This window comes from Suillus subaureus (genome assembly GCF_016647635.1).
Source record: "Suillus subaureus strain MN1 chromosome Unknown BJ212scaffold_2, whole genome shotgun sequence".
Taxonomy (NCBI): domain Eukaryota; kingdom Fungi; phylum Basidiomycota; class Agaricomycetes; order Boletales; family Suillaceae; genus Suillus; species Suillus subaureus.
Genome location: NW_024538558.1, coordinates 192,501 through 217,153, shown reverse-complemented (window position 1 = coordinate 217,153; position 24,653 = coordinate 192,501). Strand labels below are relative to the sequence as shown.

Sequence of the window (24,653 nt, the reverse complement as noted above, 5' to 3'; positions counted from 1 at the left end):
TCCTTCTTTTGTTTTGACTCTTGAGGAGGAGCCGAGAGGCACGTACTAGTAGGCCGGACAAGCCACCCCATGGCCATGCAAGGCCAACTCCTGATACAGCCTGGTCACCAACAAAATTCATTCACTAATAATCAACAGATGCAGTCTGCAATGAATCAACAGCAGCAGCAGTTATCGCCTGCTCAGCAGCGTCAAGCACATATGCAACGTTATAATATGATTATTCAGGTCAGTCTTAATCTACTACAGAGATTGACATGTCTTTACCACTTTTCAGCGCATTAAAGAACTCAAGCAATCAGGCGCCACAATGGAGACCTCCCCTGAACTTGCACAGCTTGTCAAGCAAGTTAATGTCTATTCACAAGGAGCTCAACAACAAATGAGTCAGTCTCTTCAAATATTCTAAGGAGGTTAAACTCATGACCTTTAGGTAAACAATCGCACCCAGATCAGCCACAGTCAAACGGCCACCAACCTCAATCATCTCATTCCACTGATGGTCTCATCAATGGCGTTGCTGTCAACGGTCACTCTGCACCACAGTCTGTTCCAGTCCCCCCCATTACCCCCGTATCATTCACTCCAGATCAAATATCCGCTCTACGCGCTCAGATAATGGCCTACAGACTTGTCACCCGCGGTTCCCCCATCCCAGACCACCTACAGCATGCAATTCGCGTTCCCAACACCGCCGTCCCAGATCTCGAAAATCTTCTGCAGGGCCCAGATGTGTCCTCCCGTATAGTTGACAGCGCTGCTAAAATACAGAAAGGCCAAATTGCCCCCCCACCCCCACCCACCGAAACACCTGTGCCAGTTGAAGTCATAAAAGAAGAAGAGCATGGTCCTTCCATCGACCCTGCTGATCTTCCCAAAGGTCCTTTCCTCGAAGAAGCAGTCAACTCCGGCGTGTACCCATATAACGCATTCAAGCTCCCCTTCTCCCACCTCGAGCGCCCACCCAACGTTGACCCAACTATGGTCGCAACGCGCCTCCAGCGCCTCCTCATCCCCTCCATAATGCCTGCAGGGCTCGACGTGCACCAGATCATCAACGAGCGCGATCGCTTCATCGAAGCACGCGTCCAACAGCGCATTAAAGAACTCGAGGAGATTCCAGCCACCATTGGCGATGGTAACTTTGATTCTCTGGCGGACGTTATCCTCGGTTCGCATAAGCAAGAGCCCGCCAACGACAATTCAGCGCTGTCCCCACATGGGAAGCTACGTGCAATGATTGAGCTCAAGTCCCTCAAGGTGCTTGAGAAGCAACGCGCCATGCGCGCGATTGTTGCGGAGCGCCTGATCCAAGGCACCCTGCTCCCGCTCAACCGCGTGGACTTTAGGCGAGCCCGCAAGCCTACACTCAGAGATGCACGCATGACTGAGCAGGCGGAACGCAAGCAACGTATCGACCGCGAGAGGCGTGCAAAACACAAACACGTTGAACAGCTCGGCGTCATCTGCCAACACGGACGAGACATCATCGCTGTGAACCGTTCTGCGCAGGAGCGGGTCGCGAAGCTTGGGCGTGCCGTGTTGTCGTTCCATGCGTTCACTGAGAAGGAGGAGCAGAAGCGTATCGAGAGGATATCGAAGGAGCGTTTGAAGGCGCTCAAGGCGGATGATGAGGAGGCGTATATGAAGCTTATTGATACAGCAAAGGATACGCGCATCACCCATTTGCTGCGGCAGACGGACGCCTATCTCGATTCGCTTGCGCAGGCTGTCGTGGCGCAGCAGAATGAGTCTGGTCCCTTGGATACGAACTTTGACCAAGAGGAAGGCCCCGCAAACGAGGCCACGTTTGGCGCCCAGGTCAGTGCTGATGCCCAGGATGACAAGGGCAAGGTGGACTACTACGCTGTTGCGCATCGCATTTCGGAGAAGGTCATGAAGCAGCCTAGTATTCTTATCGGTGGTCAGCTCAAGGACTACCAGCTCAAGGGCTTGCAATGGATGGTCAGTCTTTACAACAACAAGCTCAATGGTATCCTTGCAGACGAGATGGTGAGCAGCCACATTTGGGTTCTTTATATCGTATCTCACACTAGCGTAGGGTCTTGGTAAAACCATCCAAACAATCTCGCTGGTCACCTTCTTAATCGAGGTCAAGAGACAACGCGGTCCTTATCTCGTCATCGTGCCTCTATCAACAATGACGAACTGGTCCGGCGAATTCGCGAAGTGGGCGCCAACGGTGAAAATGATCTCGTACAAGGGTAACCCTGCGCAACGTCGCAACCTCCAAGGCGAACTGCGGATGGGCCAGTTCCAGGTTCTGCTCACTACATATGAATACATCATCAAGGATCGGCCTATCCTCAGTAAACTCAAATGGGTGCATATGATCATCGGTGAGTGGAATTGAGCAATTTGTCGGTACTTGGTTGCTCATCTTCGGTATTAGACGAGGGACATCGCATGAAGAACACCCAATCGAAACTTGCGCAGACGCTCACGCAATACTATCATTCCCGCTACCGCCTCATCCTCACCGGTACCCCCCTTCAGAACAACCTTCCTGAACTTTGGGCCCTCCTCAACTTCGTCCTACCCAAGATCTTCAACTCCGTAAAGTCATTTGACGAGTGGTTCAACACGCCATTCGCGAACTCGGGTACAGGGGACAAGATCGAGTTGAACGAAGAAGAGGCTCTGCTCATCATCCGGCGGTTGCATAAGGTGTTGCGGCCGTTCTTGTTGAGAAGGTTGAAGAAAGACGTGGAGAGCGAACTTCCAGATAAGGTGGAGAAGGTGATCAAGGTCCGCATGAGTGCCCTGCAGAGTCAGCTGTATAGGCAGATGAAGAAGCACAAGATGATCGCCAATGGGAAGGATGCAAAGGGGTACGTTTTTGGCTTTTGGCGGAGTGGGCGGGATGTAGTACTGATCTTTGACTTGTTAGCAAATCTGGAGGGGTGAAAGGTCTGAGCAACGAGCTCATGCAGCTGCGCAAGATCTGTCAACATCCGTTCTTGTTCGAGAGTGTCGAGGACAAGGTCAATCCTACCGGCCTCATCGACGATAAATTGGTCAGGTCAGCTGGCAAACTCGAGCTTTTGTCGCGTATCCTTCCCAAGTTCTTCGCAACGGGTCACAGGGTGCGTCGCTTTCTACGACTGTTCGAGCTGTGCTGATCATTGTTTCTACCAGGTCCTTATTTTCTTCCAAATGACGAAGGTCATGGACATTATGGAAGATTTCTTGAAGATGATGAATTGGAAGTATCTCCGTCTTGACGGTGGTACGAAGACGGACGAGCGTGCCTTGCATGTACAGCAGTTTAATGCAAAGGATTCGGAGATTAAAGTTTTCATCCTGTCAACACGGGCTGGTGGTTTGGGTCTCAATTTGCAGACTGCGGATACGGTCATCATGTGTGTTATCTCTTGCCGTCGCGTTGTTCTCTATGCTGACGCGTAGGTTTGCAGCTTCGATAGCGACTGGTGAATAAGCTTCTGGCTATCGGTTGGGTAGACATGCTGATACTAATGTCTCAGGAATCCCCACGCTGATCTTCAGGCTCAAGATCGTGCTCACCGTATCGGCCAGACCAAGGCTGTCCGCATCCTCCGTTTCATCACGGAAAAGAGTGTCGAAGAAGCCATGTATGCTCGCGCGCGGTACAAGCTCGATATCGACGACAAGGTTATCCAAGCTGGTCGTTTCGACAATAAGTCGACGCAGGAAGAGCAAGAAGAATTCTTGGTAGGTGTTACAGCACCTCTTTCCCAAATAACGGCTGGCTAAATGAATGATATGCAGCGGTCTATCCTCGAAGCAGACCAAGAGGAGGAAAATGAAGAAGCTGGTGACATGAATGACGATGAGCTTAACGAAATGTTGGCAAGAAATGATGAGGAGGTTGAGATCTTCCGCTTAATGGATCTTCAGCGAGAACGGGACGCGTTGGACGCATGGCGTGCGGTCGGCAACAGGGGGAAACCGCCGTTGCCGCTCATGCAGCTTGAAGAGCTGCCTGAGTGCTATCAGACAGATGAACCGTTCGAGCCGAAGGAGATTGATGATGCTATCGAAGGCCGTGGTCAGCGTCGTCGTAATGTCGTAAATTATAACGACGGTCTTAGCGATGAACAGTGGGCGATGGTACGTCTTGTAGGATGTCGCGATGCATGCATACTGATTGGAATTTAGGCTGTGGAGGACGGAGAGGATTTGCAAGAACTCGTTGATCGTGCCCGTGGCAAGAAAGAACGACGGGCTGCCAACAAGCTTCTCAAGGACACCGATACACCTGGTCGTAATACTCCAACATCAGACGTGGGTGTCGGGCGCAAGGGAAAGAAGGGCAAGGGGAAGATGACTGCTAACGACTACGACACACCTGGCGTGGCTGGCAAGCGGAAACGTGGGATGAAGTCTATGTCTGTGACGCCTTCGGTGATCGACGATGACGACGAAGAGCGTGACATGGTGAGCTGATTCTGAGTGTTTCTTTTGAACGTTTTCTGATGATGTCGGCGACATCCAGAAACGACGAAAAACTAAGGCGGGCGACCTATCGCCTGCAATACGGGATAAGATGAAGAAGGCTTTTAATGAGGTTCTCAGAGCGGTTCTCGCTTGTGAAGACAAAGATGGCCGGAAACGCTGTCAACTTTTCCGGGAGCTCCCCGACAGGAGAGTGAGTAGAAGACGTCCGGTTTCATGCTACACGGACATACTGACGATATAATCAGGATTATCCGGATTATTATCAGTTAATCACGCATCCGATTGCCTTGTCCACACTTCGAAAGCGGGGTAACACTGGATATTACAAGAGTATCATGCACTACAAAGAGGACTGGAAGCTCATGTTCGACAACGCACGAACGTATAATCAGGAGGGCTCGTGGGTATACATAGACGCTGAGGAGATGGAAAAGGTGTTCCACGACACTTTGGAGAGAGTCACTGCTGGGACGGGGCTACCCGGGGCCTCACCAGCTCTAAGTGGACCGTCAAGCTCTGCAGCATATGACTCGGCGCTTACGCCTATGGACGAGGATGAGCGGCCGCAGCGGGGCAGGGCTCGGAGTGCTGGTCGCAAACAGGTGATCAGCGATGACGAATACCTGACGCCAAGTGATGAGGACTAGATATTTCTTTACAGCATTCTTGATCTGCGTTTTCGTTTTGTTCTTTCCTCGTTTTTATGATAGCATCGATTTTGGAGTATATGTATTGGTACACTATCACCACATTGATCTATAAGACAACTTGAATGGTCACAAAGTGCGAAGGACGAAGCCTATTCTTAACATCGATGATTTAGTCGATGATGATTTGAACCCTTCATAGGAAGCTTCAGGAACATATCGTTGTGGGAAGGCGATATCATCGATTCATGATATGATGCACGTCCCTTAGGCATCACCGATTGTGTGCTAACCCTAACTTCCTAGTCTGTTATGGTAACCCTACAGCGCGCGGTCAAAATTGACTGCGGAGGATGGAGATCATCTGCTTCATTGTCAATATTGTTGTTGTAGGCTTCAGTCTGAGCACAAAATATGATTTGAGTATGATTCATGTTCGTCTCACCGAAAGGAACGTTTTTCTGAGGGGAAATAAAATTCTGACATTTTTTCTTGCAAGGTGGTAGGACATCAGCGCAAAATTGGTGTAGCCTAAGTGGCGTGCTCCATAGAATGCATTCACTTCAGCGTTGCGGCCCGCGAGTTCAAGTTGTCAAGCAATTAACTTATGATACAGCGAGAATTTGTCACTCATGCACATGGACTCCATGCAGAGTCGGATGCGGTACGCGTACTGAGTCGGTCCGCTCAACTTTGACATTCTCCGAGTCGAATTGTGGCTAGAAGTTCCTATCACGGTGCATCAGGAAAACCCTCCCCGTCTAATTATACGACATTATCAATAATCATGCGCTATTATCTCAAAATGCGACAGATTTGAACGATTAGATCCATTAGATCGATTATGTTACCCCCAAATAATTTGGCAGAATTAATCACAATGATTAGCTATTTGAGAACATCCGTTTAATTTTTGACGAGCGGTATTCACAAATTCAATCACCATCAGACAGCATTACACGAAAACAAATTAGTTTTGATTAGAAAATGGTATGTAAAGTTAAAGCACAGCTAGTAAGGACTGAGATGGAGATTTGTATCAATCAGCGCTCTCAACAAATCGCATAGGTACAAAATGAATGTGAGTAGGGAGTAGATTAGCCCGAGTCCTATCCATACTATCAACTCGAAGGTCAAATGGTTCAAAAGCGTTCACCTTGATGTGCTCCCCAGTAACGCCAAAGATTAGTCCTTGTCCTCCTCCATATCATCGAGGTCAAGCAGTTCCAAAGTGTCCAGCTCATTGTGGTCCCCAGCAGCGCTAATCCGACTCAACTTACTGCAAGCCAAGTGACAAATCAGCATCAAGGACTGAGGCAGCACCCCCCAGGCAAAAACTCACTGTGCAGCCTCATAAATGTCTGCTATCATACGATGAAACTTTCCAGGTGCGTTCTCCTTCAACTGTTCCAGGGACTTGACATGGTAGTTGTAAGTTTCGCTGAATTGGTTTCCTGAGAAGTTGAACTTCCCCAGCGAACCGAGAGACTTCCATAAAAGAGCAGAATAAACCTTGAAAAAATTTGAGCTGCACATTCATAGAGTGATTACAAGCACATTACCGCAGTTGCAACCAGTGCCAGCAAGGATATAGGAATTTCAGGATGCTGCGCCTTATTCTTGGCAATTTCAACAAAGTGTGCTGCAAATTTCACACCAACGGCCTTCGAGCTAAGGAAGAGCTGGTTACATATCAAGTATATGAGGAGTTCACCCTGGTAGGGCTTGTTCCTAATAGGCGTAGCATTATTGTTGGTCTGAAAAAAGTCACAAGAATCAGCGTAGCCAGAGCAAATGTAATGCACTCACATTGAACTTCAAAGCATAAGCATAAACAACCTTTTCCATTAGTTTTTTTGCTTTTGCAAAGTCCTTGTGCCCAAGGCAGAAGTAGCCATTGATGTTTGCACAAGCATTGTCTTTCAGCTCATGCCGCAATATAGGGATGCGGGCATCCACCTCATATAATCAAAGATAGTTAGAAACTTCAACTGGATTGACTTGGATACTATGCACCAAATGAACTCACCAGTGCACCAAGCTGTGAAGCATACTGCTCATCCACTTGAAGATGTTCTGTGATTGTGTGCAAGCCATGTTTCTCAGCCATGGTTAACAAAGTTCGCATTGAGAGCTGGTTCTTGTCGACTAATTCAGGGTACCCATGGACAAAGATCAGATAGCACTTGACTTCAGTGATCGCGGCTTGAACAACCTGGCGGGTCTGTGGGTTCTGATCAAGGAGTTTGATTCTTCCCTTCTTGGATCGGATAAGTGAGGCAATACTCTTTGGCGCAGAGGTTTGGGCTTTTCGAGTGATGGCGCCATCATTATCAGAGAAAAATTCTGATTCACCACTGATAGTAGTGGTGCTTTCAACAGACTCTGAAATAGTGTCGCCGACATCATCCCAGGTTGGAATCTAAAGGTGGAATACTATACTAGCAACCAAGAGGGTAGTAATTGAATTGAAGAATTGTTCTCACCTCTGTTGCTTGCTTACGATCACAGGCCGACACTTTGGAGTCCTTTAATACTGTGCCACAAGCTGATCCCTTTGACTTCTGAGACTTCCAGTCATCAGTAATGAGTGATGCAACCTTTGATTGAGTTGTTTCTCATCCTTGTCATAAGTATTACTAATCAGGAACTACTGACCTCGTCCAAAAGCATTGTTGCAGCAGTGTCTAAATCCTCATCCCCACTGATATGGTTTGAGTCACCATCACTGTCACAGGGATCAGTGCCTGAATGGACATTGCGCTGATCGTCATCTGAGTCAACACCACTCTGTTCGTGTTTGCTGGATAGCATCACATTCACATCCTTCATGGAGTAAGTTCAACAGAGTTTACTTGGCCAATAATGGGCCTCCTTGACTGCGCATGCTTAATCTGTAAGATTTCCTTTTCTGCCAGCCCAGGAGAATACTAACCTTTCTTCTTATCTTCACTATCACTAAAACTATCATGTTCAGTGTCTGTGTCCATGCGCTGGCGCTCTGCAGCAATTAAATATGTCAGTAAGTGGCAAGTGATGTTCATCGACTGCATGTACTTAGTGTTGAAGGTTTTCGAGATTTTGATACAGGTGCACGCAAGTCCTTTTGAGGCAGTGCGGCATCTTCTATAAAGTGATGCATGTGGTTAGTATTCAAGTTGCAAACACGTTCCCCAAATGAAATAGGCTTACTAGCAGAAGCTTTTTTCTTCTTTTGCATAGCTGATCCTCTTGCGGCACCCTCAGTTGGTGCTGACTGTCACTTGGGTTTGTCCTGCTTCCAGACTGGGAATTTTTCATGTCAGCTGCAAACTATTAGTTATTCCTAGTGCGCTTCTAACTCACCTGCATTCTCCATAGCCTTTTTCTTTGCTCCACATGGCTCCGAGTCTACCAGTGGGGCCCACATCATGAGCCAGCATCATGGTCACCACTTGTCTGCATAGACACTTACCATGAGGTGTGGTCATTTTTCCTTGATCAGGTGAGACTTGACTAAAATTTGAAAGAAAGACAATGGTACTAAACTTGCTTAAAGAACTAGGGAGTGGAAAACTTGGGATGGGACTACTAGTAGCAGGGAGTGTGATGAATGGTAAGAGTTGAAAAATGAGATTTGAGTTGATGGTATTGAAGTTAAATTTTGTAGTGTTGCTGTGTGCTCAGGTGGGTTAGTACTCAGACACAGTCCATCCCTGAACTTACCTCAGGACCTACTAGCAGCATTGGAAATTGATTCAGGCTCAGCTGTCCATCTCATGGGGTGAGGGGACATGGATATCTTGAGCGCTGTGAGAAATCATCTGGGTCTGCCTCTGGGATGGGTGATGATAACATGAGGTGCGAGGTGATACTTACCCTCTGGGTCTGCCTCTAGATGGGAGATGATAACATGAGGTGCAAGGTGAGTCTTATGTGGAGATGAGCGCTGGGTTCATACTTACCCAAACATTTACCTCAGGACCTCCAGCATCGGAAATTGATTCAGGCTCAGCTGTCTGTTTCAGGAAGCTTTTCTCTCCTCCTCTTGGCGCATTCAGGACCTCCATCAGAAATTGATTCAGGCTCAGCTGTCCATCCTAAAGCTTTTCTCTCCTCCTTTTCACGCATTCCCCACCTCCATCAGAAATTGATTCAGGCTCAGCTGTCCGTCCTAAAGCTTTTCTCTCCTCCTCTTTGCGCATTCCCCCAGCACCCACCTCTCCCCTCACATGCAGATGTGCCCAGCGTGTGGCCATGACAATTTCATGGTCACTGGCCCTAGCCAACATCTTGCAAAAAGCTGCAACTCCTGTTGCCAAGCACTCTACAGGAACTCACGCCGGCCCAACCAAACAAACCCAGATCCTGTAGATGAGTCTGAGCCACCTATTCCTGCATTCCAGGGAGACTATTTTGGAGCTTACAATGAGGACAAGTTGGAGTGGCCTTGCTCTGATCAACACTCTGAGCAGGCTGGTAGCGACTCTGACTCAGATGTTGACAACTTGGATAACAACTTGGATATCGATGATTCCCTATTTGAACCTGAATGGGAGGCACCAATGCTATTGCTACCTGATACCTTTGCCTTTGATGATGCTGACAACACTGAAGTTCATGATGATCATGAGATTCACAATGCTCATCAGGACATTGAGGCACATGCATGAGGCCAGCATGGATTTGTAGCTATGCCTTATCCAGACCCATGTGCTGGCCAAAGGATATCGTCTGAACACTCTGCCAATGTCATGTATGGAGCACAGCTTGCTGATGACAAGAATATGTACTACCCATTCACCTCAAAGACTGAATGGGAGGTTGTGAAATGGGTGAAACTTCATGGTTCAAGTTCTACCACATTTTTGGACTTGCTCTCCATTGACGGAGTGAGCATTTTTCTTGGTTTCATGACAAGTATCTAATTTAATGGCCCCTAATACTAGGTCAGTGAATGCCTAGGACTTTCTTTCAAAAATGCAAATGAACTAAACAAGTTAATTGATTATGAACTTCCAACGGGATGACCAAAATTCAAACAAGAACAAGTTGTCATCACTGGAGAAGCATTTGATGTCTATTACCATGATATCATCAAATGTGTCAAGTCTTTGTATAGTGACCTGGACTTCGCAAGATATCTCACATTTGCCCCAGAGTGGCATTACACTGACGAAGACCAGACAGTTTGTCTATTCCATGACATGCATACTGGTAAGTGGTGGTGGGAAATGCAGGTAAGGACAGCTTGGCACAACACCTACCAGACATTGTAACTTATTATGGTTGTCTAGAAAAAGCTTGATGAACATTGTCCTGGTGGAACCATAGTTCTGATTATTATTTCCTCAGACAAAACACAAGTGACAATGTTTTGCAACAAGACTGCCTACCCCATATATCTTACAATTGGCAACATACCAAAGGAAATCCGGCATAAACCTTCATGTGGCACACATATCCTGCTTGCTTATCTGCCAACAACCTGCCTTGAACACATGACCAACAAAGCATCTTGCTGTCGCACTATTGCAAATTTGTACCATGCATGTTTATGCCGTGTGCTCGCTCTGCTGAAACCTGCTGGATTAGATGGTGTTCTCATGCATAGCGGAGATGGTGCTCTTCATTGTTGTCATCTGTTGTTCACAAGTTTTGTTGGCGACTATCCAGAACAACTCCTGGCCACAGGTATCAAGTTCAGAGAGTGCCCGAAGTGCGACGTCAAAGCCAAGGACACAGGAAGCAACATGGTCCCATTTCACTTGCGAAAACTTGGTGAGGTACTGGATGCACTTGCTGCACTAGACCATGGAAATTTAGCATTTGTGTGTGCATGTGCCACAGCAGGCGTCAGGCCCATCATTCATCCTTTCTGGGAGGATCTCCCTTTTGCAAATATTTTCTGGGCTATCACACCAGATGTGCTGCACCAGCTATATCAAGGCTTGATCAAGCACCTCCTGGGATGGTTATCAGCAGCTTTTGGAGCTGCAGAAATTGACACTTGTTGTCGGTGGCTACCTCCAAACCATCATATCCACATATTCACCAAGGGCATCACATGCTTATCACATGTAAGCGGTGCTGAACATGCGCAGATATGTTGTTTCATCCTTGGCATCATAATTGACATATCCTTGCCCGACAATCTTGATGTGAGTCATCTTCTTCGATCAGTGCAGGGGCTACTCGACTTCCTATATCTTGCCCAATACCCTTGTCACAGCTCAGAGACACTTCACTCACTAGATGAGGCATTAGATCTTTTCCACGAAAACAAGGAGATTTTTATTCAACTTGGTATTTGAAACAATTTCAACTTGCTGAAGTTGCACGCCACACGCCACTACCATCTCATGATCACACTATTTGGTACAACTGACAATTACAATACCGAATATACTGAACACCTTCATATCGATCTAGCAAAAGATGCCTACTGTGCCACCAATCACAAGGATGAGTTTATTCAAATGACGTGCTGGCTTGAACAAAAGGAGAAGATTTTATGGCACCTGAAGTATGTTACTTGGTGTCTTGCTGGTGGCCACCAGTCTGAGCCCTATCATTCACATCCACCTGATATGACTTTCAGACATGAACTAGTCATGACAAGACACCCTAGTGCAAAGGCTGTCAGCATTCAAAAACTTGTTGAAGATTATGGCGCAACTCATTTTCATGAGGCCCTCACATGCTATATCACACGCCACAGTCAAAGCGGCCATCCTGAGCCTCTCCAAGATCAAGCACTTGAAAATTTAGCAGGCAACATTCATTTTCCATTCCAAAGTCTCCCCGTCTTTCATAAGATCAAGTGGTGCTCAATTGATACTGGTGGCCACAGCAAGCAAGGGACATGTAACCTTGGACAGTGTCCATGCAAAACCGCAACAGCGGTCAGGCTCTCGTCTGGTTGCTCACCGGTCTGATACAGCTTTGGTCAGGCTTGGTGAAGACTCAAATACAAATGATCTCAAAGGTGTGTGAACAGGTGCCATTTGGTTGCTAATAACTACTTACCGACTCGTCTAGGTTTCCATGTTGGTCAAGTTTGAGCCATCTTTGCCTTACCACCAAAATCAATACCACTGCTTTTCCCACCAACATTTGACATTCCTCCTCACCTTGCATATATTGAATGGTTTACTCCATTCCCATCCACTCCTGACCGAAATAACGGACTTTACAAACTCTCAAGATCAATGCGCAGCAGTGACAGAGTGGCTAGTGTTGAGCTGGTGGGTGATATTGAGCATAGCGTCCACCTTATACCAAGGTTTGGGGACATAGCCCCACAAGAATGGACGAGTGAGACTGTTCTTGATGACTGCAACACATTCTGGTTGAACTCATATATAGATAGACATATGTACTTTTTCGATATTCCAATGATTCTTGCTAATTTTGAGATAATTGCATCCTGCAGAAAGATTATGATCATCTTCATTCCTAAACATGAGTGATTAGATAGAATTATCCAAATAATGCAATTTAGTAATAATTTTGCAAATTTAGCCCAGGAGGGTTTTCCTGATGTGCAGCAGCCTCGTGCCCTCCAGCTGGGAGCTAGATAAGTGCCTGCTTGCCCTTTCAACTTGACTGCATCCAACCACCATTCAGCGAGCTTTAAATAAAACTGCAACAAATCATCCACTCCATCTCAAACATCCTTTCTAACCATTGATATCTCCGTTGCTCGATCATTTCACAGCTTAAAATGTTTTGACTTCAAATGAAGTTACAGTTTAGACATCAACTCCTCAATTAACGTTGTTGTATGTTGTCCCCTCCTAGATGACTATTACCATCACAATTTCTAATTATACCATTGAACTTAACTAGTGCTTCCCAACTTGTCTCATTCTAACTTGCATTTTGTATCACATTCTATCATCACCCTCTGCCAATAAGTGACTGAGATCAATGTAAATATCTCCTTCCCTTATCAACTCTCTCACTTGCTGACCTAAGTGGAAGTTCCTAGCGAGTTTCTACTAGCAATGGAAGGAACTTGGGAGAAGCTGTCCCAGGTTGCTGTCCTGGGTGCCAAATATGACTCCCCTGAATGCCAGCCCCATCTGAAATGTTTGGAAGGGACCCGGGTGGACATTCTCAAACTGATCCAGGGATTATTGGATGAGCAAAAGAAGTGTCAAATTATTTGGCTGCATGGCATGGCAGGCATCAGAAAGTCTGCTGTGGCATTCACTGTAGCTGAGATGATGAAAGGTTTGAAAATGACAGAGGAGATGAAAATTGAAACAAGGCTTATGGGGATGTTTTTTTTCTTGCACAAGCACATGAACTGCAGCACGACCGGTCATTTCTTTGCAGCCCTTGCTTACCAGCTTGCAACCAATTTTCCTAGCATCCAGAAGGATGTGAACAGAGCTATCCACAAGAATCCTGTGATTCTAAACCCCAACAACTCTCTTCGCAACCAGATGAAGATGTTATTTCACCAACCTCTCTGTCAGCTGGAATCCAGGCTGTGTGAGTGTCTGCCTCTGGTGTTTGTTATTGATGCCCTCAATGAATGTGAACCTGAAACCATCACTGATCTGATCTCCCTCCTTGGCGAAGCTCTTCATGATCCTGAGCTTCCCATGTTCCACATTCTGCTCACAAGTCACTTGGAAGAGCATATCTGTAAAGCCATTCAAAAAGAAGAGATGCATACACTGGTGTATGAGATACTGGTAAACACTTCTGGGGAGGGCGTTGCTGGCACCATTTCATTAGATGGTGAAGATGTTGACAATGACATCTATATCTTCTTGCAGCATTCCTTCACAGAGTTGTGGGGTTGCCATCCTGATTTCCCACAGCCCACCACAAATAAACTTACATGGCTGGCGAACAGAGCTGGCAGACATTTCACTGTGGCATCTACAATGATGAAGTTTGTTGATGATGGATATAATGACCCATGGGATTGCCTTGAGCTAATGCTCAAGCTAACCAATGAACTGCTACCTGGGACAGAAGTGTACAAGTTATACAACCATATCCTTGACACTTGTTTGGATCCCAGCCGAGCATACCACCACTTGTCCATCGTTGCTGCCCTTGCAGACCCCCTGCTAATCTCACAGATTTCGAAGCTTCTTGGCTCTGGTCAAGGCAGTGATGTTGCAACTGCACTGGTACAGCTACAGTCTTTCATGTATATTCCCACCAACAGCAGCCAGCCCATTGTGGGAAACACAACAAGAAGAGAACTGGAAAGTAGACTTCTAATGTTGGGCTAAATGTGCTATGCCTAGCTGCTATTCAACCCTAAAGGGTTTCTGGACTAGACTCAGTGCTCAGAGAGAGTAGGAAATCATGCTAATAACTCTCAGTCTCAGACTGGTGCTGGTAGGTGGTGAAAACTATGACGATTACATAAGCACCAAAAGTGCGAACATAACACTAAGCAATATCTGCCTATACAAGCCCACAGAATATGAAATCCCTACACTGTGAATATCTACCACTCATCCATTCAGGATTATGTTTCAGACTTCTCAAACTGCAGCCTCTTTGGATTACAACCCATCACAGCATCACATTCCCTACTTGCTTATTCCCCTTTCCACTTGATGATCCACAACATTCCAGAATGCCCTGCTCTCATGGATGCGCTCTTAGAATTGAAGTTGCACAATCAGGCTATGGAACCCCATGACCCCTGGCACTTGCAACAAACATTAGCCTTTGTCATTGAGCCACCAGAGCCACTGAATATTCTTGTGGGTCTTTTATAGCTTTGGGGAGCTCATGGGTCGGGTTTGCGGTCGTGGCTGGGGACTTTGGACAGATGTGTGTGGCTGCAGACCCAGTGTGGGGAAGACTATTTGCAGACACAGAAGGGAAAAGACTGGTTGTTGAAGACCCAAGATGGGGGGCATTGGCTGCACATCCATGCAGGGTATACTTGGTTGCAGACTGAGAGTGGGAAAGGTTGGCTACAGAGTGAGCAAGGGTGGCAGTGGACACAAAAATGACAAGAAGTTGCTGGAGACCCTGATAAGCAAATAGCTTCAGAGACTTAGAATGAGCAAGACTTGCTGGAGACCATCAGGGGGCAAGGCTAGCTGGAGACTCTGAGTGAGTGAGAATGGTTGCCCACTCAGGCTAGGGGAGAGTGGCTGGGGACCCAAACTGGAAAAGAGTGGCTACAGAGCTGATGGGAAAAAGAATGGCTTCAGACATTGACCAGACAAGTGTGGCTGCAACAGACCCTAAATGGCTGAGAATGGCTGCAGACTCAGAGGGGACAAGAATGGCTGCAGACCACACCTGGATGAGAGTGGCTAGACACTGAGAGTGGGGGAGAATGGTTGGACACTGAGAGCATGTGGGAGTGGCTGGATACTGAGAGCAGGAGAAAGAGGCTGGAGACCAAGAGTGGAAGGAAGTGGTTGGAGACCAAGAGTGGAAGGAAGTGGCTGAAGACCCAGCATGGGAGGAACTGGTTGGAGAGCAAGAGTGGGAGGGAGTGCCTGGAGACTGAGAGTGGGAGGAAGTGCCTGGAGACCCAGCATGGGAGGGATTAGCTGGAGTCTGAGAATGGAAGGAAGTAGCTAGATACCCAGCATGGAAGTGACTGGCTGGATACCCAGAATAGGAGGGAGTGGCTGGTAACACAGAGTGGGAGGAAGTGGCTCAACACCCAGAGCAGGAGAGAGTAGCTGGAGACCCAGTGAGGAAGGGACTGGCTAGAGATGTGGTGTAGGAGGCAGTGGCTGATGACCCAGAGCAGGGGAAAGTGGTTGGAGACCCAGCAAGCAAGGGACTGGCTCAATATCCAGAGTGAGAGGGATTGGCTAAAGACCCAGCACAGAAGGGACTGGGTGGGAACCAGGAGTAGGAGGGAGTGACTGGAGACCTAGCACGGGAGGGATTGGCTAGAGACCGAGAATGTGAGGAAGTGAGTGGACACACAGTACAGAAGGGACTGGTTAGAGATCAAGAGTGGGAGGGAGTGGCTGGAGACCAAGAGCGGGAGGAAGTGGCTAGACACCCAGCATGGGAGAGACTGGCTAGAGACCAAGAGTGGGAGAGAGTGGCTGGAGACCAAGAGCGGGAGTGGGAGGAAGTCTTTAGAGACCCAGCATGGAAGGGATTGGCTGGATACCCAGCACAGGAGAGATTGGCTAGAGACTGAGAGTGGGAGGAAGTGGGTAGACACCTAGCACAGAAGAGACTGGCTGGAGACCTAGTACAGGAGGGACTGGCTGGAAACTGAGAGTGGGAGGAAGTGGCTGGACACCTAGCATGGAAGGGACTGGCTGGACATCCAGCATGGGGGGAAGTGACTGGAGATCCAAGGTGACATGAATTAGTGGGAACTGTGGGGCACAAAACACTGGCTACAGACTGAGAGTGGGAGGAAGTGGCTGGAGACCCAGCAAGGAAGGAATTAGCTCATCACCCCAAACAGGTGGAAGTGGCTAGAGACCCAGAATGGGAGGAAGTGGCTAGCAACACGGAGCAGGAGGGCGTGGCTGGAGACCCAGCAAGGAAGGGACTGGCTGGAGACCTAGCATGGCTGGGGCTGGCTGGAGACCAAGAGTGGGAGGAAGTGGCTGGAGACCCGGTGTCTTAATAACTGAGGGTCTTATATAAATGCGTGTAAAATGTAATGACACCACAATTACACTAGGATAAGACTTCTTGCCAGTCCTCGATTAACACAGTCTATGACTTTTCTTCTTTCATGGTAGATAATGTGTGAGTTCTTGGGAGGCTTGCTAAACCAATCTATGTGATTAACTTAGCCGGAGCTTTTGTGTTATATCCCAACTTATAAACTTGTCTAGGATAAACCATCTAGACACTGGAATGTGGTTCCTTGTTAAGATAATTCTCTGTAGAGACTACGGTCTCAAATATGAATATGTTGACCAAAGACTGGTTGGTCAAATAGGCACAAAGTGGTGAGAGACTGGTCTCACAAATGAACAGATTGACCAAAGCTCATGTTGGTCAATATCAGATAACTAGGTGAGAAGCTGGTCTCAAATAAACTAAGTTTCTATTGTAAGAAACTTATGTAATCTCAAGGGAATGTCTTTTCCCTGCACTTGGTACTTCAAAGGGGCTTTCTTTGTAAGCAACAATCTTCACAATGAGTAGCTCAAACTGAGATTCAAATGATTGCAAGTGGGAGATCCTATTTTTTGGGAGGGAGAATGGGCCCTCCTTATATACATTTTGTGTGGGAATATTATGTAAGTAAAAAAGCGGAGCAATGACATCAGAAGTGGAGCAGAACATTCCAGAACAAATGACATCATCATGACGTCATAACTTTCAACAGAATACTTGCAGGAGTATCTGTGGAGCCATATGACATCATTATGACATCATACCCCATAGGTACAATTTTGTGAAGTATCTGATGGGTCAGAGCATCCCAATAGAAAAATAAATCAAGGAAATACTAGAGAAAACAACTCAGAAATAATAATACAATAACAAGACACAAAACACAGGCTTTTTAGATAGGTTTTTGTTAGGCTTTGAACTTTTCTCTATGGTTTTCTCTAGCCAAAGTGAATAAGCCAAAGGCAAGGCAATACCTTAACCTTCTTGCTTCACAATATCAACTAGGTCATTGTGTGATTCCCATCTCACAAATGACTTTTCTTCAAGATATAATAAATTCATGAATCACAGAGGGGAAACTGAACTATATGACCAAGGTTTGAAACCAAGGTATGGGTTGACTAGCCTGATGCCTAAGCTCACAGACTTTGTCTTTTAGGGGGGCTACCTAGTAGTCATGTCCATGCATGATTCCCAAATCATGCAGGACACCGGCAAGGGTGGAAGTGGCTGGAGACTAAGAGTGGAAGTGGGAGGGAGTGGCTAGAGACCCAGTATGGAAGGAGATGGCTGGAGACACACAGTGGGAGGAAGTGGCTGGACACCCAGCACAAAAGCAACTGGCTGGAGGAACAAGGCGGGAGGCAGTGGTTGGAGACCCAGTGTGAGTGTGACTACCTGCAGGCCCTAAATCAACTGCAGACTCCAATGGGGCCTATGTGGCTGCACACCTTTCATGGGCAAGAGTGGCTGCTAACCCAGAGTGGGCGAGAGTGGTTACTGACCCAGAACACACAAAAGTGGCTCCTGACCTCAGGAGGGCAACAATGGCTCCATACTCTAGGTGGAGAGTGGCTGCAGACCCCAGAAGGGCTGCAGACTGAATGTGGCTGAGAATGGCTGCAGACAAAGAGCAGGCAAGAGTGGCTGCCAACCCAGGGTGGGCAAGAGTGGACAAGGGTGGCTTAAGACATCCCATGGACAAGCATGGCAGTTGACCCCTGTGGCATCTGTCTGGGTGACAATAGAAGACTTCTTGAACATGTTGGAAACAATCAACAAGTGTGCAATTATCCCAGAATTGCATTTGCTGCCAGCTTTTCAAGCAATCCAGGAGTTCAAGAGCTTACCAGATTTCCTGATGTTTCCAGTGTTCCTGGTGTTGAAACCCCAGGCCCATTCTACCTCTGCATTCCCACAATATCAGCTTCTACCAGACATGGAGGTAATCCATGCTATGGCCATGTTCATGATTTTCGCAAACAACATCACAAAAATTGCATAAGCGTGACATTGCCATATATAGGTATGTCTGCGCTGTCTGCGCTGTCAGCAATGTCAGGGTTAAGGTTAAGTATGTCTGAGCAGACTTGGAACCTGAAAAGTCCAATGGACGGGCCGAGTACAACGTATTCAGGGTAAATAGATTGATATCTCAATTTGATAATTCAGACATTGTAAATCACACAGAGATAGCAAGATAAAGCCTGATATTGAGTATCATTAAGAGAATACAGGTTATTCTAAAGGAATGCAATGTAAGGAAACTGGTATACTAGCAGGACATGTCTGAATGAGAGAATGACTGAGAGAATATGGAAAGCAATATCAGAAACAACAGAAGCACGACAGTGAAAGTCCCAGTGCAAGAATAATGGCCAATGATGCAATGATGAGGCAAAGTCCGATTTGATAGACACGATCGAGTCCAGAATGATAGTAAGAGTCTTCTTCCATGATCCGAAGGAAGCTCCTAGACCGGAAATGAAAAATCGATCATGGAACATATGAGTGACATCATAAGCATAAGACAAAATGAGCACATACTGACTTTTACTTCCTGCGGTGCGACACACGTTTGGCCCAGGGTCGACCTTTGGTTGGCTTGGCCAGTTCCTCATCCTCGTTGTCGGATTCCTGTATAATGCAGTGCGTAGTCCTACCCCGGGCCCGGCCATTTGGCATTTTCTTCTTCCCCTTTTTGATGGCGCTGACATCATCCAAGTCGTCGTTGTTTGACAGGTCATCGTTTGGTGTCAGTTCACTGCCTGCAGGCGACTTTGGCGGGACGGGGGCCTTCTGCAAGGGTACGGGTCCGGGAGTGGGCACGGGAGTGGGTGTGGGAACACATCCAGGAGTGAGAACGGGTCCGGGAGTGGCAGAACTTTGAGGTGGAGTTGGGATCAGGTTAGGATCTGGTGTTACAGGTCGTCTGGCAGCATTAGTGTGGTTGGCCATTTGCGCTCGCATCTTGGCAAGACCGTTGACTGGACCTGAAGATGACCTGGACATGTTGTCGTCGGTTATGGCTGTTCCGCCCTCACGTCCATTATCGTTCTTGAATAACGCCCTTGATAGAAGTAGATAGTTAGCTAAATTAACGGAACAGAGAAAAACTTACTTGTTCCACCATTTAAGAAGTCCCTGCGCCCAATCTCGATCCTCGCACTCATGAATAAAGTCGATAATGTTGTAGTAAAAGGCCCAGTAATTGAATTCACCGTCGGCTTCGGCCCATTTGTTTTTATTACTGATTGCGAAGCGTGCCTATGTTAAAACAATTAGTTAGATATAATCCATTAAATAAACAAAAACTTACCTGAACACAAGCGTATGCTATATGTTCCGCCTCAACAGTAGACATATCGTGCAGGGATGCATTGCATGATCGCGTAGCGCGCGAGTCGTCACCTAAAGCAGTGGAAGGACCTGTAAAAATATGACGCATTATCTGGTAAATCAAAATGTTAATAAGATAGACACATATAATGAATTTCAAAACTTACACGCTCGAGGAAATAACCCTGGAATAGGCCCTCATTCATGATGTCCTCATCGTACCTACTTCCAGGAGGCTTTCCGGCCCACAGGAACACCGGAAAGTCGATCGCGGTCATATGAATCCATCCGATCTCCATCCATTTCCGGGCCCTATGTTAGAGAACATTAGATGATCGGAAATGACAAATCGAGTACTTACAGAATGGGATCTCATTTGAAATCTGCGAGTGCGGAAATAGGACATAGGAAAGAAGCAAGCACAGGGTGGTTGATGCCCATGTGTGCCCTGGACAGTGAGCCCCCATTGTAGATGGTAGGCTTCAGACCTTCCTTCAAAGGTTCGGGCACCGCGTAGTGTCCGATTTGGACCTTCAAACGAGTTGCGTTGTCGGAACGTGTCCCACTAATGACAGCATTCATCTAATTAGTATGTTAGTACACGATATATGCACATATAAACAGCATATACTCACCTTGCGTGCGATCTGAGTGAGATCCTTGGACTTCGGGCGATCAGTAATAAGTGATCGGAGTCCCAGAGCCAGTTGAAGCAACTGCTGATAGTTGCACTTGTACCGATCGAGGGTATTGGTTGAACTAAGAAAAAAATCTTAGTATAGACTTTGCAAAATTAAAAAAATGGACTTACAGACTCGCAAGCCTTTTCTGACGGGATTCGCGCTCGGCCTCTGACTCTTCTAATTCTCCATTCTCCGCGGCCTGCTCTTGCTGTAGGAGTAGACCTACCCTTAAGAGTTTCTCAACGTTGCAGAATAAATCGACACAACGTGCCATGGCACGTGCTGCCGCAAGAAACTCTTCTTGGACTTCGAATTCTGAGTCCTCCTTCTCTTTCGAGATCTTGGTTTTCCTGGTCATAGATTATATTAGGGTTCTCGGCGCAAATGAATTTGAATATTGGACTTACTTGACCTTTCGATTGTCTTTATCAGGTTTGCGCCCGCGTCTTTTAGATGACTTCTTAGGGCGAGGTTCTATGCGCTCCATCGAGGAAATTGAAGAGTCACTGCTGGTGTCGCTCTCTGAAGCTGAGGGGGATCTGGAACGACGTTTGTGCGGCATGCTTAAGATGTGATGCAGTGATATCAGTAGAAGTGTGTGATCAGAATCTGATCAACAAAGGCAAATTTCAATCTCCGAAATCACGTGACCACCTTGTATCCACCCAACCTCTAAGTCGAAGTTATCTCTTCTTCATATCCGAGTCCACGATCATGATCATGCACTGCCAACCACTCTATATGGCACCAGAAGCACTGATTGCTTCATCAGAAGCACTGATGGCTTCATCCAGACTGGTATAGGTGCGTCTATAATTGCTTGAGGATGTTAACATACCATCCAGGTGCTGATAGCAGGGCCACGCGCGATGGTGCAGGCAAGGACTTAGGCAAGGAGTTGTGTTGATTTAGAGAAGAGTTGCGGGAAATAGGGTCACTACTACCTATAACCGCTAAGTCCTTGAATTTGTTATTAAGTATGATGCAATATATAATCTAAAGTTTGTATTCATGTTGGATCTGAGTGTGCATCCCATGGACGGCCTCACCTGCCTCGGGTGTTCAAAGGCTTTCACCACTCAGAAAGGCCTGAGCAATCATGAGGCTCGGTGTGATGCCAGTAAGAGTCTTGATGCTGATGTCTATAAACAGCAGTGCCGTCTGGAGAAGCAAATGCGCCGGAAGAAGAAAAGAAGACGTGTCATGGCTCCCGACGCATCTTCCTCACCAGAAGGCGGAGAAACGAGCCGCAATGCTCATCGAATAAGTCCTGAAGACCGGATGGATATCAACAATGATCATTGGGTCGATCATGATCACATGCACGAGGTAAGTCATTTTTTATTGAAATGATCGATATGTCTAATTTTACAACTAATAGGATGAAAATACTGCTGGAGCTTCTACTGACGCCGGCACACCAATCCCACCAATCCCTGACGATCCCGCCATCATTTCTGCTCGTTCTGGCTGACGAATCCGCATGCCTGCTCGTTATGCAGACTATCTGCCAGCTGGACCCACCAATCTCCCACATTTACCTCCTCCTCCTCCTCCAGATAGTCCTCCCAACCAACTCATCAATGAACTCCTCAACCACCAGCCCATACTCATCCCTTACCAGACTCCCCTGGATTCACTGGGTCTTTTCCGCATCTATGCACAAAAACCCACCCTCATACCCACCGCAAATGAAGGCCTGGATGCGATCGCTGATGCCCCAACCTTCGAAACTTGGGGCAATTCTCAATTGTCGCAATCTCAGATCGTTCCCAGGCTTCCCTCCCAAGAAATCCGACCGGAGGATATATTCTCCCCATTTAGCAGCCCAACCGCAGGGCTTCTGATGTGTTGGCAATATTCCGGCGCAAACTCAAAGTCGAGCGCCGAAATGAAACGCCTCACTAGGGAGTTTCTCGATCATGATCAATACAACAGAGAAGACATGCGGATTTTCGACAATGTGCGGGAGAAAAGGCTCATGAAGGAGTACCTCAAGGACCAATCCAATCCATTTCGTGTGGAAAATGGCTGGCACAGCTCTTCAGTAAAAATCCGCCTCCCCAAAGAAAAGGTTAAGTTCGCATCAGAAGAAGATGCACCAGAGTTGGAGATTACTGGCATTCATCACCGCTCTCTCACTGACATCATTACATCCGTCTTCGAGGACACTATTATGTCCACCTTTCATCTAACACCCTTCCATCAGCAATGGAAGACTTCTGATGATCGCACCATCAAAGTCTATAGCGAGGCATATTCCTCACCGGCCTTTCTAGAAGCCCACACGGAAATTAATGCGCTTCCCCAAGATCCAGGCGATAACCTTGAGCGAGTCGTCGCCTCACTAATGATGTGGTCTGACAGCACTCACCTGGCAAGTTTCGGTGATGCATCGCTCTGGCCCTTCTATCTGTGCTTTGGCAATCAGTCCAAGTACACACGAGGCAAGCCAACAGCATCTGCATGCCATCATGTTGCATATATTCCAAACGTATGTTCCATTTCATTTGCGTTCTATTAATTTGATTATGCTAATTTTGATCTATTAAGCTTCCTGATGACTTCCAAGACCGTTACAGCCGTCTTTTTGATGAGGCATCATCCAGTGACGTCTATACTCACTGTAAACGCGAACTTATGCAAGCCATATGGGCACTTCTACTGGATGAAAAATTTATGGATGCCTACAAAAATGGCATCATCATTCGATGCGGGGATGGGATCACTCGACGCATTTTCCCCCGCTTCTTTACTTACTCAGCAGACTATCCAGAAAAGTACGTGTTTTAATCTTAATTTTAATGATCATTTCTCATTTGATATTTATTAATACAGGATTCTGCTGGCTTGCATCAAGTTCCTTGGCGAATGCCCTTGCCCCCGCTGCCTGATCAAGAAAGAAGACGTCCCCAAGATGGGCATGAAGATTGATCTGGAGAACCGCCAGGCAATGCAGCGTGTTGATGATGAACGACGTCATCGCAAAGTTGAAAAAGCCTGCAGGCTTATGTTTCAGCACGGCGTTGGCATCAATGGACAACGGATCAAGAAGATCCTGCAAGGCGAGTCGCTAGTTCCAACTCGGGTAAATAATCTGCGCATCAATCTTAGATTTATATCTGATCACTTCATTTCAGAACGCATTTTCAACACGGTTTCTCAAATATATGTTCAATTTTTTCTTGATGTTCGTAGTAGACTTACTTCATGAGTTCGAGCTCGGTGTGTGGAAAGCAATTTTCACACACTTAATGCGCATTCTATTTGCCGCAGGTGGTTCAGCAGTTCAAGAGCTTAATTTCAGGTATGTTATAGTGCTTTTTGCAATATTACAACGCTTATATGACTACATACAGGTACCGTCAAGTTCCTACTTTTGGTAGGGGAACAATCAGACAGTTCCACAAGAATGCTTCTGCAATGAAGCGTCTCGCAGCCCGCGACTTCGAGGATCTACTACAGGTAAGATTGATCCCATCAGAATTTAATGATGCACTGATGTGCCTTTCATTTCTAGTGCGCTATACCCGTATTCGAAGGACTTCTTCCCCCCGATCATAATACGATCATTCTCGACCTCCTCTTTGACCTGGCTACCTGGCATGCTTATGCAAAACTCCGCATACATACGGACGACACTCTTGCATTTTTTGACTCAGTGACAGTCATCCTTGGTCAATCGGTTCGCAAGTTTCAGCGCACCACTTGTGCGTATTATCACACTACAGAACTTCCCCACGAATATGCCGCTCGTGGACACCGTCTGTCTGCATTAGCCCCAAAACAAGTGGGATCAGCAAACACGTTGCAGATTGGCAAGGCTACATCAAACCCAAAGGTAAAGACATTAAATCTTTATACTTACAAATATCACGCACTTGCCGACTACCCTAATACTATCCGGTGTGTTGGTACTACTGATAGTTATTCCACACAA

At 46.9% G+C, this 24,653-nt stretch overlaps 8 protein-coding genes across 8 annotated transcripts; 4 read left to right on the top strand and 4 right to left on the bottom strand.

Annotated features, from left to right (window-relative positions):
* Nucleotides 1-69: 69 nt before the first annotated feature.
* Nucleotides 70-5,108, top strand: BJ212DRAFT_1443605 (SNF2 family N-terminal domain-containing protein; the record flags this gene model as incomplete). Its single annotated transcript, XM_041337854.1, has 11 exons — nucleotides 70-228; nucleotides 547-2,013; nucleotides 2,063-2,360; nucleotides 2,414-2,852; nucleotides 2,912-3,107; nucleotides 3,160-3,383; nucleotides 3,507-3,714; nucleotides 3,772-4,113; nucleotides 4,162-4,440; nucleotides 4,499-4,651; nucleotides 4,707-5,108. 11 exons carry the CDS (start codon nucleotides 70-72, stop codon nucleotides 5,106-5,108), a joined length of 4,167 nt encoding a protein of 1,388 aa, XP_041198717.1.
* Nucleotides 5,109-6,293: 1,185 nt separating this feature from the next.
* BJ212DRAFT_1474855 (uncharacterized protein) lies at nucleotides 6,294-8,328 on the bottom strand (the record flags this gene model as incomplete). The annotated part of the gene is made up of 11 exons (XM_041339158.1): nucleotides 6,294-6,387; nucleotides 6,451-6,620; nucleotides 6,671-6,865; nucleotides 6,918-7,067; nucleotides 7,138-7,530; nucleotides 7,595-7,708; nucleotides 7,767-7,911; nucleotides 7,964-7,982; nucleotides 8,044-8,109; nucleotides 8,166-8,234; nucleotides 8,301-8,328. 11 exons carry the CDS (start codon nucleotides 8,326-8,328, stop codon nucleotides 6,294-6,296), a joined length of 1,443 nt encoding a protein of 480 aa, XP_041198716.1.
* A 657-nt stretch (nucleotides 8,329-8,985) lies between these two features.
* BJ212DRAFT_1474854 (uncharacterized protein) lies at nucleotides 8,986-9,760 on the top strand (the record flags this gene model as incomplete). Its single annotated transcript, XM_041339157.1, has 3 exons — nucleotides 8,986-9,012; nucleotides 9,070-9,338; nucleotides 9,421-9,760. The coding sequence occupies 3 exons, from the start codon at nucleotides 8,986-8,988 to the stop codon at nucleotides 9,758-9,760; spliced, it is 636 nt and encodes a 211-aa protein (XP_041198715.1).
* A 114-nt stretch (nucleotides 9,761-9,874) lies between these two features.
* Nucleotides 9,875-12,670, top strand: BJ212DRAFT_1443604 (uncharacterized protein; the record flags this gene model as incomplete). Its single annotated transcript, XM_041337853.1, has 9 exons — nucleotides 9,875-9,979; nucleotides 10,037-10,040; nucleotides 10,134-10,327; nucleotides 10,385-11,393; nucleotides 11,520-11,913; nucleotides 11,945-12,019; nucleotides 12,088-12,128; nucleotides 12,153-12,465; nucleotides 12,592-12,670. The coding sequence occupies 9 exons, from the start codon at nucleotides 9,875-9,877 to the stop codon at nucleotides 12,668-12,670; spliced, it is 2,214 nt and encodes a 737-aa protein (XP_041198714.1).
* Nucleotides 12,671-13,096: 426 nt separating this feature from the next.
* On the top strand, nucleotides 13,097-13,564 carry BJ212DRAFT_1259970 (uncharacterized protein; the record flags this gene model as incomplete). Its single annotated transcript, XM_041330071.1, has 1 exon — nucleotides 13,097-13,564. A coding segment is annotated over one exon (468 nt), but the record flags the coding sequence as incomplete, so codon positions are not given.
* A 1,651-nt stretch (nucleotides 13,565-15,215) lies between these two features.
* On the bottom strand, nucleotides 15,216-15,625 carry BJ212DRAFT_1474852 (uncharacterized protein; the record flags this gene model as incomplete). Its single annotated transcript, XM_041339156.1, has 2 exons — nucleotides 15,216-15,394; nucleotides 15,457-15,625. 2 exons carry the CDS (start codon nucleotides 15,623-15,625, stop codon nucleotides 15,216-15,218), a joined length of 348 nt encoding a protein of 115 aa, XP_041198712.1.
* A 4,183-nt stretch (nucleotides 15,626-19,808) lies between these two features.
* On the bottom strand, nucleotides 19,809-20,154 carry BJ212DRAFT_1260159 (uncharacterized protein; the record flags this gene model as incomplete). Its single annotated transcript, XM_041330094.1, has 2 exons — nucleotides 19,809-19,958; nucleotides 20,011-20,154. Coding segments are annotated over 2 exons (294 nt in total), but the record flags the coding sequence as incomplete, so codon positions are not given.
* A 275-nt stretch (nucleotides 20,155-20,429) lies between these two features.
* BJ212DRAFT_1202480 (uncharacterized protein) lies at nucleotides 20,430-20,591 on the bottom strand (the record flags this gene model as incomplete). Its single annotated transcript, XM_041329100.1, has 1 exon — nucleotides 20,430-20,591. A coding segment is annotated over one exon (162 nt), but the record flags the coding sequence as incomplete, so codon positions are not given.
* Between the last annotated feature and the right edge of the window lie 4,062 nt (nucleotides 20,592-24,653).